At 39.3% G+C, this 13,880-nt stretch overlaps 1 protein-coding gene across 2 annotated transcripts in view; it reads left to right on the top strand.

Moving 5' to 3' along the window:
- Positions 1-13,880, top strand: part of LOC107699823 (teneurin-4-like) — a 273,915-nt gene that overhangs the window by 205,128 nt on the left and 54,907 nt on the right. For both annotated transcript variants that reach the window (XM_016501217.1, XM_016501216.1), the window contains exons 19-24: positions 660-921; positions 3,592-3,859; positions 3,950-4,093; positions 5,956-6,205; positions 8,511-8,531; positions 13,274-13,506. In XM_016501217.1, the coding sequence (XP_016356703.1) occupies positions 660-921; positions 3,592-3,859; positions 3,950-4,093; positions 5,956-6,205; positions 8,511-8,531; positions 13,274-13,506 (1,178 nt within the window). The remainder of the gene's footprint in view (positions 1-659; positions 922-3,591; positions 3,860-3,949; positions 4,094-5,955; positions 6,206-8,510; positions 8,532-13,273; positions 13,507-13,880) is intronic.

Consider the following 13,880-nt stretch of genomic DNA (forward strand, 5'->3'; position numbering starts at 1 on the left):
TATATAACATTTTAAATAAAAGATGTGTGAAAAAGCATTTGTTTTGTGTGCTTTCCTGAAGCTCAAACTGTGGGCCATGGCGCTAGCAACATCAGTATCATGGGTTTGATTCTTAAAGAATGAACATGCATGAACTAGTAAAAACATACATTTTGAATGCAGTGTAAGATTCTTCGGATAAGAGCATCTGCCAAAGGCATAAATGTAAGTACCCTCAGCGGGTAGTTGAGAAATTGACATACATAAAAATGTTTTCATTTTGGGTCTGTGTAGCTGCCATTAATGATGAAATATGCAGGTCAAATTAACCTCCAAATATCATAATCATAATATGCACATTCAACAACACATCAGAGTGTTAAAACATCATAAGTTAGCCTTTATTTGTGACAACTCAAAATGGGTCAGTTTGCAACATAACATAAGGGAAAGAGTAATTTTAGGGTAGAGGTTTTACTATAGGGGACAATGGTGATTGTTAATGGATAGTTCCTTGTCGGGCTTGAACCAACAACCTTATGGTTACCAACCCAGATTTTAATAAACACAACTGCAAAGCTAAAATTTCTGAAAGACAACTACTCTGTATTCTAACATTATTGAAAATTAATGAATGGCTTTATCTCAATAGCTAACCAAACATGCTCTCTCTGTTTCAGCTTCGACTTGGTGAGTAACGGGGGCGTGGCCGTAGGCCTGCGGTTTGAGCGCGCTCCGTTCATCACTCAGGAGCACACCTTGTGGTTGCCGTGGGAACGCTTCTTTGTCATGGACACCATTGTGATGAGACACGAGGTCAATGACATCCCCAGCTGTGACCTGAGCAGCTTCACCCGTCCCATGCCCATCGTCCTGCCTGCCCCGTTGATGGCGTTTGCCGGGACCTGCGTCGAGAGGGGCAATGTCGTTCCAGAGATTCAGGTGATAAGCTATACAGAGGAAGTGAAAAATATGTTACAATTCATAATGTGTACAATTGATCTGTTAATATAACCAAAAACATGTGGGTGGGGCAAAATTATATTGACCAATAGTGTCCAATTTCATTTATTAAAGTTTAACCAATCGAATCTGAGTAGACTGAATCCCTCCCTATATAATTTACCCCACTAAATAGTCTGTTTCAATTAAAAATACAACACGTTATGAAGTTAAAGTTGGCTTGAAATAAAAATTCGAAATTCTTAATCCATGTTATTGATCTTACTGTAGGCGATTTATGCCTACATATATTTAATTTTTTTGTACTTCACAATTCCAGTTAAATGACAGGCTTCCAGATTTTTCTATAAGTTTTGTCCTTTTAAACTCCGCCTTACTTGACTTACAATCAACTGTATGCTCACATTCTGATCTACCACTGTCCAGTCAACAACCAATAGATAAAGTCCCCGCCCTATTTTTTTTTTTCCTTTCCTATAAACTCTTTCACTCGGATGTACGTCACAATACATCTGTTGCTATTGCAGTTGTATCGCGAATTTAATTACATTTTGCATGCCATTTTGTGTGTTTAAAAAGCTTGTTTTTATGATTTTTTTTACTGTATTTTTGTCTTCATTTTAACTTTTAAGACTAATGTTTTTTAAAAAGTCTGATTCTTGTTTAATCTGACAGTTACAGACTGTTCAAAATTGTACGGCTATCTCAGACAGATGAAAAACGTGGTAGTTTGCCACGATTGATTCCAGACTAGTGCCGGTTCATAATGATGTTCTGATAGACAGCAGGGGCAGATATTGGGAAATGTACATCAGAAGGGAATGGAGGAGGCTCTGTCTCGGGTGGCAGTCCTGTGATTTTATCTCCTGTGTGTAATTGGGCAGAGATACACAGTCCAATTTACTACGCCAGACATTTTCTGAAGAACGATAATTACATTTAGACAAAAGCAGCATGGAAGCTTTTTGAGTCTGACTCCTGGATGAGCTTTGCAGTTTGTGCAAAAAAAAATATCCCTGTTTTGGATTTGAGGGACTGTCATCAAGATTTTATGTGTTTAAGTTTGTGTATGTTAATTTCATTGCATCCAAGTGTGTCTATAGATATATTTTAATATGCACATATATATACATGTGTGTGTGTGCGTTTGAGTTCTGATTGCTCTACTTGTACCTGTGTGCAACCTTCCTAATTATTTTGTCGTCGTCTTTGGTTTATAAGATAAATGAGTCAGGCTCACAAGCATTGTGCTGTCTGGGCTATTAATATCGGCACAAATCTGTCCCATCCCAAATGTTGAGGCGGTTTATTCACACACACTTACATGTGCACCTACACACACCCACATACAGAGTTTTCACAGGTTTACAAACGGAAACGTCTATGGAAGAGATTTTCTTATCAGTGTTTATTGACGCAGTAATGATCGGCTGTGTTTATTGGTCAGCTTTGTGCTCGACTGTGATAAAGGAGTGATACGCTGAGAGTTAATGAGAGCTCTTCAGTGAACAATGAGAAACCTCTGAGCCACTAAGGCGTTGTTAATGATGCCTGTGTGACTTAGACGTATGCATTGCTTTACACTGAGTGAGTTGTTCACTTGTTATGATAGTTGAGTAATTTTAAGGTTTCTGGGTCACATTTCAACCCCAAATCAAGAGGGAATAAAAATAAATGATATTAAGAAGATTTGGCTGGAACTGTGGTTGTTCTAGTGTAATTTCACAAAATTACAAAAATATTTTTGAATAGTACCAGCAACATTTGTGGAGTGGAGAGGTTAAATCAGAAAGTGGAACGCAAAAGAATAATACTGTTTAATAATTAATTATTAATTATCACTGTTTAATAAGAATAATACTGTTCAGGCCTTCATCAGGGCTAAAAGTCTGCAAGTGGAAAAAGACTCATTTAAACACTTTTTCTTTTTAATAGGTAACCATAAGAGGCTACTGGCCTGATGTGTGATCATTTATCTGATATATGACAAAATATTCTTTATTTAGTGTCACTTTCTGTTTTCTTTTCTTTTCTTTTTTTTCTTTTTGGACTCGCATGTGTCGCTGGTACTGGTCAAAGAATGCTGGAAAAATGATGTATCTTGCTTTCCACAAAAATATTAATCATAAAAGCTTATATAAGCCAGTATGGCCAATATAAGATTCCATGTGACACTGAAGAGTGTAAGTAATGACTGCTGAAAATTCAGCTTTGCCATCACAGGAATAACTTACATTTTAAAGTGTATTAACATACTGTAGAAACGGTTCTTTTAAATTGTAATAATATTTCACAATATTACTGTTTTACAGTCTTTTTGATCAAATAAACGGAGCCTCGGTGAGCCTAGAGACTTCTTTAAAAACAAAATCTTTTCAAGTGTTTTTTTTTTATATAATAGCTTTTTTCTTTCTCTTTGAGGTGAAATATGGCCTAGATTCACCCAATAATTAGTATTTTTGCACTGTATAATAAAACGTCTGCTGTGAAAAAATTAATTCATTCTCATTTGCGTATATACTGGAGATGCTAAATAATGCAAACACTTCTCAGCAGGGTGCATCTCCCACAAAATGAGCAGATTTGTTACAGTTTGCTCTGTTTTCTTGTAACTAATATTAACGTTTTCACCTGTCTCTCTCTCTCCAGACCCTCCAGGAGGAAGTGCGGATCCCAGGTACTGATGTACGTTTGAACTACCTGAGCAGCAGGACGTCGGGGTATAAGTCCCTCCTGCGCATCTCCCTGACCCACTCCACCATCCCGTTCAGCCTGATGAAGGTGCACCTCATGGTGGCCGTCGAGGGAAGGCTCTTCAGGAAGTGGTTCTCAGCTGCGCCTAACCTCTCCTATGACTTTGTCTGGGACAAGGCAGATGTCTACAGCCAAAAAGTTTATGGGCTGTCTGAGGCGTTCGGTGAGTGGGGAATGAAGTTTGTCAGTGTCACATTGCTCAGGGCTGTTGACGTCCTCAAGTTCAAATGTGTTTATTCTTCACTCCCACTAGTGTCCGTGGGTTTCGAGTACGAATCCTGCCCGGATCTGATCCTCTGGGAGAAGCGGACAGCCGTCCTGCAGGGATACGAGACCATTGCGTCCAACTTGGGCAGCTGGAGCGTGGACAAACATCATGCTCTGAATATCCAAAGTGGTGAGTTAGTACATGCAGAAGCATGAAAGCTATTCAAATGCTCACAAACACACAGTTGCTTATTAATGATCAGATCTGCTGAGTTTTCCCCATTGTGGAAATTCTCATAAATGTTTCACTGCTTGCTAAAGATGAACACTTGTTGCTTGAGAGGACTGAACTTTGATTGGAGTGGATGTTATCACATTTATACAATACAGATTCAAATTTCATTTTGAAATGTTTTGAAAAGTTCAATTATGAAAAGTTCAATTCAGCTATAAGCAGCTCGAGTCAGTTTAGTGGTGATATCTGTATGACAGGACCTTATTTGAGTTGAACAGGTCAATTTTCCTACTGCTGCTGAATTGTCTCTGAAATCAGGGATTGTGTAAACTGCTCTGTTCAGTTCCTGTCAAGTATTATTTTTGCCAGCGCACAGGTGCTCTTATCTCAGTAAATGAGGCGTACTTGCAGCACAAGTATTAGGAGTGCAGGTGGCAGCTTGGTCTGTCACTAAATGGCCAGACCAAGTGGCCAGACTAAATGGCCCTAATACTATTCACAACGAACATGCCACAACATTTCATGAGGGTATGCTAGAAGTTTACGTTCCCCTTCGGGAACTCGAGCTGCGTCGGAAAACGCTAGGGGAACGCCTTCAGCGATACCAAGCTCTGAATCATATGTGTAATCAGTCGAACTCCTAGCGTTTTCCGACGCAGCTCGAGTTCCCTCGGGGGAACCATGGTTACATACGTAACCTGGGACGTTTTGTGAAAATGTATTTTACAAAGAAAGTGTATCGCTCTCCGGTTTTTCACATGCTTTAATGCACAACCCATTCAACTTACAAAAAACTTTTTAAACATCTCCTACACATTTATCTGGAATACTTTTGGGTGCAAAAGGTTATATGTTACTGATCAATCATTTTTATTTTTCAAAAACCTTTACCAGCAGGTAAATGTATTCCTAAATTGCCAGATTTGCTTTAAAGCTTCAAGGAAATGAAGTTGAAGTTTCAGTTGAAAGCCTTTTACACAGTGAAATTTGCGGTGAATTTTCAAACTTGATGAGAATACGCCTTTGCATCAGCTCTAGAAAACCCACCTGCATTTCCAGCCAATCAGCATGGACGGATTGAAAACGCTGTAATTTAGCATCTCTCAAAACACAGCACGATTCAACAGGTGCTTAGAGAGAAAACAGTGCACAATGAAAATCACTGAAAATTGAGTTTCGCAATCTTTGCCACTCTGCCACTTTTGAATGGCATTTGCGGTGAGCTGTTAAGCACTGGAGATTCATTGAGGCATGCCGTGGAGATTCAGATTGACTGATAATAAGAGGAAGTTGTCTTTCATTCTGTGACTGTGGACCTTCACTTAGCTGGTTTCTATACAGAAGCATCTGGCTGTGCGAGTGAAAAATAACTCCTTTCGATAAATGAATTCAGTTCCGTTTAGCACATCTCGATCCTGTTGGTTATTTAGCTAAATACTTTCTCAAGCGCCAACATCCGTCCCATAGCTCTGTGAAAGAGAAAAGCTCCATACAATTAAATTTAATGTCATTAATTTTTTAGCAGAACTGAATCAGCTTTAAAGTCTCCGCTTCTCATATCCGATAAAACCTATTGATTTACTGCAGAGTGAAGCCTATTCTTTACATTTCTGCCATATGGACGTCAACTTGAGGAGATAGTCACCACTGATAAGCTATTACTAAATATAATGTAGAAACTTTAATTTTCTGTAAAGCTGCTTTGCAACGATTTGCATTGTGAAAAGCGCTATACAAATAAAATTGAATTGAATGGATTTGGGAAAATTACAATGAATGGGCAAAATACTTATGACGTCTCTCTCTTTGTCACTCAGGTATCCTGCACAAGGGTAAAGGCGAGAACATCTTTATTTCCCAGCAACCCCCAATCATCGGAAGCATCATGGGTAACGGGCGGAGGCGCAGTATCTCCTGTCCAAGCTGCAATGGGCTGGCGGACGGAAATAAGCTGCTCGCACCTGTAGCTTTAGCCTGTGGGTCGGATGGCAGTCTGTACGTGGGGGATTTCAACTACATCCGTCGGATCTTCACCACAGGAAATGTCACAAGTGTCTTAGAGCTCAGGTTTGGCATTCTGCATGTGCATAGATACACAAACATTCGCCTACCCACCAAAATGACATGTTGCTTGTAGATCCTGTTATATGAGTTGCTCACAAACCAAAAGGTATCTGACTATCAGTACTTGGAAAGCACAGGATTGATGCTATTGGAATTGGAAAAATTGATACATAGCTTGAATATTCGATTTCTACATGTGGGCGGGAATTAAACACCCCTTTCTGCTGATTGGTCAGCGAAGATCAAACCGTGCCATCATCAGTTCTTCCTCAGTTCCGCGCAGCAGAATAATAGTCCTCCGCTGCTGCAGGTGTACGGATTCTTAATGCGTTTATTGCAACTACATGTAATCTTTTCTCACCAATCAACCAGACTTACGAATAGCTCGACACAATCTGTACCGGGGCAGATCCTAGACAGGGCTTTCTTCTGTGTAGATATAAATACTATGCTTTGCATCATCAGCTGGGCATGGCAGGGTATGATATGATGGCTGTCATAGCCTACCCTGGTCGCCCAGTAAGTTTGTTTGTTTAATTAATTAATTTTAAATTAAATATTTTAAACACTAATATAAAAAGGAAAGAATAATGCATTGACTTGGGTCAATATGATAGGCCTATAACGTTCACGCAAGAACAACCGGAGAACAGAGATACATACTCTTCTGAGTTTTATAATGTAGTCTTTTGTTTTATTAAAATTGATTAAAATTGATATCTCATAAGAATATGTGCTTGTGCATGGCGCGAGTTGCTGCGCACTCGCACACAGGACTGCAACGCAAGATTTTCAATAACTTTCTCACCAAACCCTACAGTATACATTCAGAACACTTGGAATATACACCACAAGTTGCGTATGATTATTTTACAACATACAAAAAAAGTGAAAGTCACCATTCTCTGCCTTTAACTGGGCAAGTGCCAGCAGGACACTTATGCAGGATACGGTAATGCAAATTATTACGCGGGCCCCCTGAGAACCGCTGGTCTACACAGAAGAAAGCCCTGTCTAAGCTCTGTACAGATTGTGTCGAGCTATTCGTTAGTCTGGTTGTTTGATGAAAAAAAGATGAAATGTAGTTGCAATAAAGGCGTTAAGAATTACATACACCTTCAGCAGCAGCGGACTATTATTCTGATGCGCAGAACTGCAAAAAAACTGATGACTGCAGTCACGGCACGGTTTGATCTTCATCTGACCAATCAGCAGAAAGTGGCATTTAATTCCCGCCCACATGTAGAAATCGAATATTAAAGCTGTGTATTCATTTTTCTACCCCTGAACGAAAAATTAAAAATTAAGCGGATTTCTTGTTTTTCGTTTTTTGGAGAGAAAAAAATGAAAAAACGAAAAAGGAGCCGTTTTCTAATTTTTCTACTTTCAATATTAAATCAAAAAACGAATGAACGACTGATACACCGATTTATTGGCCTTTCACTTTATTAGAAATAGTTTACCCCAAAAATAAAAATGTTGTTGTTGTTGGTTACTCACCATCATTCCAAACCTGTCTGACTTTAATGATCGCAATGAGTAGGATTTGTTCCACAGAAGAGAATAAATGATGACAGAATTTTCATTTTTTGGGGGTAAACTATTTCTTTAAATGTAATTGCTATTGCTCAGAAATGTATAGGATGAATACGAACCTTGCTAAAAATTTCATTCACCTTTCCTTTGAATCTAATAATCATGCATACATCTCCAAGATGTCTGTTTAAGAGCAAATCATCTAGAAAGCATTACTTAATTATTGGCCACGGTCATTTGATAAATCTTTTTTAAAGAGGAAATCCACATATACTCATAAACCCACAACATCCACCTGGATGCATTTTGGAGATGTACTGCGGATGAACAAACTTTTTACAAATGACATTTCCAGATGAAAATCACAAATTAAATAGACGTCTAGGTTCTCAACTGGTTTTGCTTTAGGACCCAGATTTTAGTGACGCAAAACACAATAATAATAATAATAATTTTAATATGTTCAAATATAACATTTTATTGTTTACTAAAGCATTGTTTTTCCATATTAGGACAGACCTGTGACCCATTTTGGCTTGTGACCCACCAGTTGAGAATCGCTTGCCTAAGCAGCATATAATATGTGTGCTGTGAGGGAATCCTTTTTGTTCATATTTCTATTCATGAATATAGTAGATATGTTTGTAGAACCATCTGAAGTAGTATAATTTTTTCACTCTAACCTTTTCTCTGTACATGAATTAAGTACTAACTCCTTAAGCTAACCTATTTTCCCACTTTCTTCTTTTCATGCTGCTCTCACTAAATACAGAAATAAAGATTTCAGGCATAGGTAAGAGCTTTTCTAAAGAGTCATTCCAGTTATTATGATGAATGAACATCAGCTAAACACTCTGTACAGTCTTTTGATGTACTGTTGCTTTTGTGGCCGCCTGTGGAATGCACCACATGTGTTTTTCGTAAATTAAGGTGGACCAAGGAGTGCATTAAAACACATCCTCTCCAGATAGCAGTAAAACGGGCAGTGCTACGACTGAGCTTTGAAATAGTGCTGTAGATCACTGGAGACCAGTTTGATGCATGGGTAAACTCTCAAAGTGGGTTACCGCAACAGAAAAAAAAATGCTTAAATAATTGTGTACGTTAAGGAAACCAGAGTCAGGGCACATAATTTGAAATGTCAGACAGGAAGATGGAAAAGCGGTTACCAGCTTAGCATAAGCCGCATAACGCATCAGCGTTTTAAAAATTTCTCACCCTCAGGGGACTCGGCTTCCTTAAAGAATATAATTACCCACCCCTCCCTATTAGAAATACCCATGCTGCATTACCCACAATACAGCGTGATATTTCACCCTATGACAAATTACACATTCAAAGCGCCGTCGGATCTGAATACACAGTTCGTTAACATGTTTGATTTGACAAATGGCAGCGTGGTATCGAGGAAAAAAAAGCATCAGTCATCAAACTTCGATCTAAGCTTTCAAATATAACACACATCCTGCCTGTGGTGCTATGAACCCTTAATATGAGATGCGTGGCAAAACCAGCTGTGGGTTTTGACAGGCGTCAGCATGACGGCTAACAGTATGATGTTCAGGTATGACTGACAGGATATGAGCGGGTTCTTGGCGAGAGGTTGGGTAAATTCAGGACACCTGCCAGCTTCAAAAATGCCCTATCCTTCATGATGAAGTCTCCATTTAACCCTACATCCTTGATCCTGTGGACGATTCCGTCAAGACAAGGTGTGGCATCACAGTGTGGACATAGAAACACAGGAACTTGTAGAATAAAAACAACTCCTAGTAGAACATGTTGTCATCTTGGAATTGCGGTAGTTATGACATGGCGTGAACGCAGCTTAAACTCTGCAGAATCTCCAGGATGAGGACTGAATGCCCCTGCTTCGCCTTCAAAATGGATCTTACACATTTCTATCCATCAAACAGTCTGACAAGTAACCAAGCATTTGTGTTTCTCTTAAAGTCTGTTTCTGTCCTAAGGGCCACTAAATGCTTTGTAGTGTTTTTGTTGGTGCTGCTTTGTATTATCGGCCTTGAACCAGGTTTGTGTTGTTCTTTTGATTGTAAAAGTTGTGCTTTGGGGTATACAAGCTAAATCACTTACCCGAACATGTTCCAACAATTCATTTTAGAAATATACCTTTGTAAAAATTACTGCTGAAAAGGTCAAAATCATATTTGCAACCAGAAAAGAACAGTCATTACTGTTGAGTTAAAACAAATAGGCATCTCAGTGTTTATGTATGTGCACGCAGACGAGAGAATAAGGCTAGACCATGATCTCTCTGACATACCCACTGACCCCCTTTCCACAAGAGTCGCTCACCTTCATTGTCACAGCAACATCCTGAAAAATCCAATTATCCTTCCCAGACTAACTTTGGTTATTGAATATAGATGGAGCCTATGAAGGTCAGGGTGTTCTCCTCATCACAGAAAGCACAATGCTGTGTGCCTCCAATAACACAAAGTACAACACAGATACTGCTGGAACTGAAAAGCATCTACCCGAAGGGTCACAGCCCCCTTGCAAAATGGGATTGAGATTTTTCTTGACAAACCTGTTTTACCTTCCTTCCAAACCGAGGACATCATTCAACATGGTCAGCAACCACATAGTGACATGCCAAGCCCCTGGTCAACCGAAGCAGCCTGTTTCCAGCGATCTTCTAGAAGGTCAGATGTCGGGCTGAATAATAGATCAAAGCTGACAATGCTGCAGACCTGCCGCTATTCCTTTCCACACTCTCGCATTGGACCACTGGGATTTGGCACTAACAGCTACGGCGTTTCAGGGGAACACGCCTGGGATTTGTTTAATCTGTTTTGAATGCTGATCTGAAGACAGGCTAGGTGTTGAATATGATGGTATTTGGCAGATGTGTGTTATAGCATTTGCTATGGCTAGTCATCTCTAGCCTAGCTCTACCAGCCGTGAGTGTTTTTAACGTCATGGTTTTGTTCTACTGTGGCAACCTTTCTAACCATGTAAGATTTTGAATGTGGATCCTGAGACAGGCTGGTTTTTAGTATTGATGGCAGAAATCATTTTATGAAGAACACTGAATGTTTTTGTTCTGTTGCAGTGACCCTTAACTCTTCAGTTTTGAATGCTGATCCTTAAAGAATTTGGTGTTAGTAAATGGAATTTGGCAGATGTGTGTCATAACATTCACTGCAGCTAGTCATCTCTAGAGTGCTACCATAGACAGGTGATGTGGATCTTTTTACAGCAAATATTTTCACTTAATCTATTCATTCTCTTGGTGTCCACTATCTTGGTAGTTTGTTTTTTATAAGGATTTAAGACAAGTTTGTTTTTAGCAATGGTGGTATTTAGCAGACACGTGTTGTAGCATTTGCTCAGGCTTTTCATCTTATGAAGAACATTTTTGTTCTCTTGCAGTGACCTTTCTCACTTTGTTTGGTTTTGAATGCTAATCTTTAGACAAACTGGATGTTAGCAGTGATGGTATTTAGCAGATAAGTGTCGTAGCATTTGCTGTGGCTAGTTATCTTGAGAGTACTAGTCCCATAGTGCCAGCAGTTCCACTTTTTACAAAGAATATTTTTCACTTAACATTTTCACTCAATTGCTGTGACATTTCTCACTTTAAGTTCTGAATGTTTGTCCTTTGACAAGTTGGTTGTTAGCAATGATGGTTTGTAGCAGGTATGTGTCATAGCACAAGCATGTCATCTTACTCTACCAAGAAAGCTTTTCACATAACATTTTGTTCTCAACATTTTGACCTTTCTCACTTTGTTGGGTTTTGAATCTGGACAAGTTGGTTGTGCCACGTAGCATTTGCTGCGGATAGTTATCACTAGCATACACAGATAGCGCACGTGTTAAAGATCGCTTCATCTGGAAAGTGTCTGCTGTGTACAAACATCTGATAGAAATCTTTAACATATCAGTTTTACATATATTCTAAATCATAAACATCTTAAAGACATTTTCTAAACGTCTATTTGACATCTGATAGGAAGCATCCTAGTCTTATTGCAGATGAGCATTTACATCTGTCTTGCAGATGTAAATGCACACTTCAAATAGACGTCTCCGTCATGTACGTGTGCTATCAGGGTACTAACACAGCCAGAGTGGCACTTTGTACAAAGAATATATTGTTCAATTAATGTTTTTGCTGTGTTAAATATCATTTCCCATTTACATTTTCATTCAAGTTTTTAAATGCTAAACGGAAGTTGGCTGTTAGCGGTGATAGTTTTTGGCAGATGTGTGTCTTAGCATGAAGAATGCTTTTCACTTAACATTTTTGGTTCTCATGCTGTGACCTTTCTCACTTTGTTCAAAAACAATTAACCCCTCCAGGAAGACACTATTCCAGAAAGGCGAGAACATTTCACACTTTTTTTTTCTTCTGTCGTGAACAACTGCTGTAAATTCACACATTTTTTGCAAAAGCTAACGTTTATCTTGAGTGGAACATTCTGATTTCTACCTTTTCTGCAACACATAGCCTAGTAAATCAGCCAATACAGCAATTCTTTGTTTTCCACTGTACTCAGCTGATGGAAATTGCATGAGCCGGAAGTAAAATTTTTAGGAGAAAAAAATGTTATGATCTAGCACTAACCTGTGCAAGTCATCCATATTTCACCGCAAGCGGTCTTTGACCACCATCAGCAGATCTACGTATAATTAGAGCATTTCACAAACCAACTTGAAAACTGTAAAAACTGCAGTCCAGGTGCCTAGACTTTCTATCGTTTTCTCAGAATGTGATTAGTATACTATAGAGAGGAAACTCTTTTTTTCCCACCAGTGAGACCCTCTCAAGCCAAATTGGAGACATTCTGTTGGGCTTTCATGTTCTTTAGGCTCCTGTGTGGTTGTGAGGGATGACTTTGACTGTCCAGCTTTACCATGTAATGGACTGTGTTTTTGGCCTGTGGGCCATTTTTGCCCCAGGAATACATAATGTGTTTAGATAACGGCTGTAGACCACATGCATCTCCAGAAGAAAGTTTCCCTGTAGGGGGCTTGGTGGCATACCTATTTGAATGCGTACTGGCAGCACATTAGATGCTGGGCCGACTGCATTAACCACAGGCTTTACACACACTACATGCGTTTCTTTATTTGGAATGAGAGTAGATGCATACAGTAAAAGATTGATGCGGCGAGGACATGGCAGAAACATCTCAAGCTATGGCAGGGGATCTGTCAACTCTTGATTCTTATTTGCAACGTACATAAATGCTCACTGCAAATTCCTTCCTCTGAAGCTGTTTGTAATGCATGGATTTAAATGTGACACATGATTCACAAGCCCGCTGTTGTGTTTTGTTTATTTATAAAGCGGATAATTTCGCTGTGCATAATGGCCAACATGTCACTTTAGCCATGACAGTGTACTGTAGAATGGCTTCAGCACTTAAATTACATTTAATAATTAAATAAATACATTTAATAAATAAAAATCTGAAATTGAAAACATATTTTACAAATAGTACTTTACATACACCTTTACATCACAGCTAATTGTTTTTCCTTGTTTGTTTGATATTTTTTTAGCAATAGTCCTGCGCACAAATATTACCTGGCTACTAGTCCCGTTTCGGGGGCCCTGTACCTTTCGGACACCAGCAGCAGGAAGGTGTTTAAAGTGAAATCTCTGAACACAGTGAAGGATGTAGCAAAGAACCTAGAGCTGGTGGCAGGCACAGGCGATCAGTGTCTTCCCTACGATGAGACGCGCTGCGGGGACGGAGGCAAGGCCGTGGAGGCCACACTTACCAACCCTAGAGGTAAGCCTCCATGTATCTGAATAACAGTGTCAACATATTTGAAACAGACAGTGATTTTGGCATTACTGGTTCAATTTTCCCATCATTCCCATTAGGCTATGAGCAAATTCCCTTAAATTAAAGATGCTGTAAGCAATTTCAGCTATTTTGCTTCAGCCACACATACTCTCTCCAAAAAGAGTTTCCTTTATATATTTGTACCGATACAAGCCCTAAGCGACTAAATTCAGAGCAAACCCCAAAACAACTGCATGAAATTGATAGCAGATTCTGCGGTTTGAATACACTTGTCAATTTTCCAGTATAGAGAATACCCATTCTCCTAGTGTAGCATATGTAGTGCTTTGAGGGGAATCATGGGGGGGGGGGGGGGT

The sequence above is a fragment of the Sinocyclocheilus anshuiensis genome, unplaced genomic scaffold (genome assembly GCF_001515605.1).
Source record: "Sinocyclocheilus anshuiensis isolate Anshui unplaced genomic scaffold, SAMN03320099.WGS_v1.1 scaffold194, whole genome shotgun sequence".
Lineage (NCBI taxonomy): Eukaryota > Metazoa > Chordata > Actinopteri > Cypriniformes > Cyprinidae > Sinocyclocheilus > Sinocyclocheilus anshuiensis.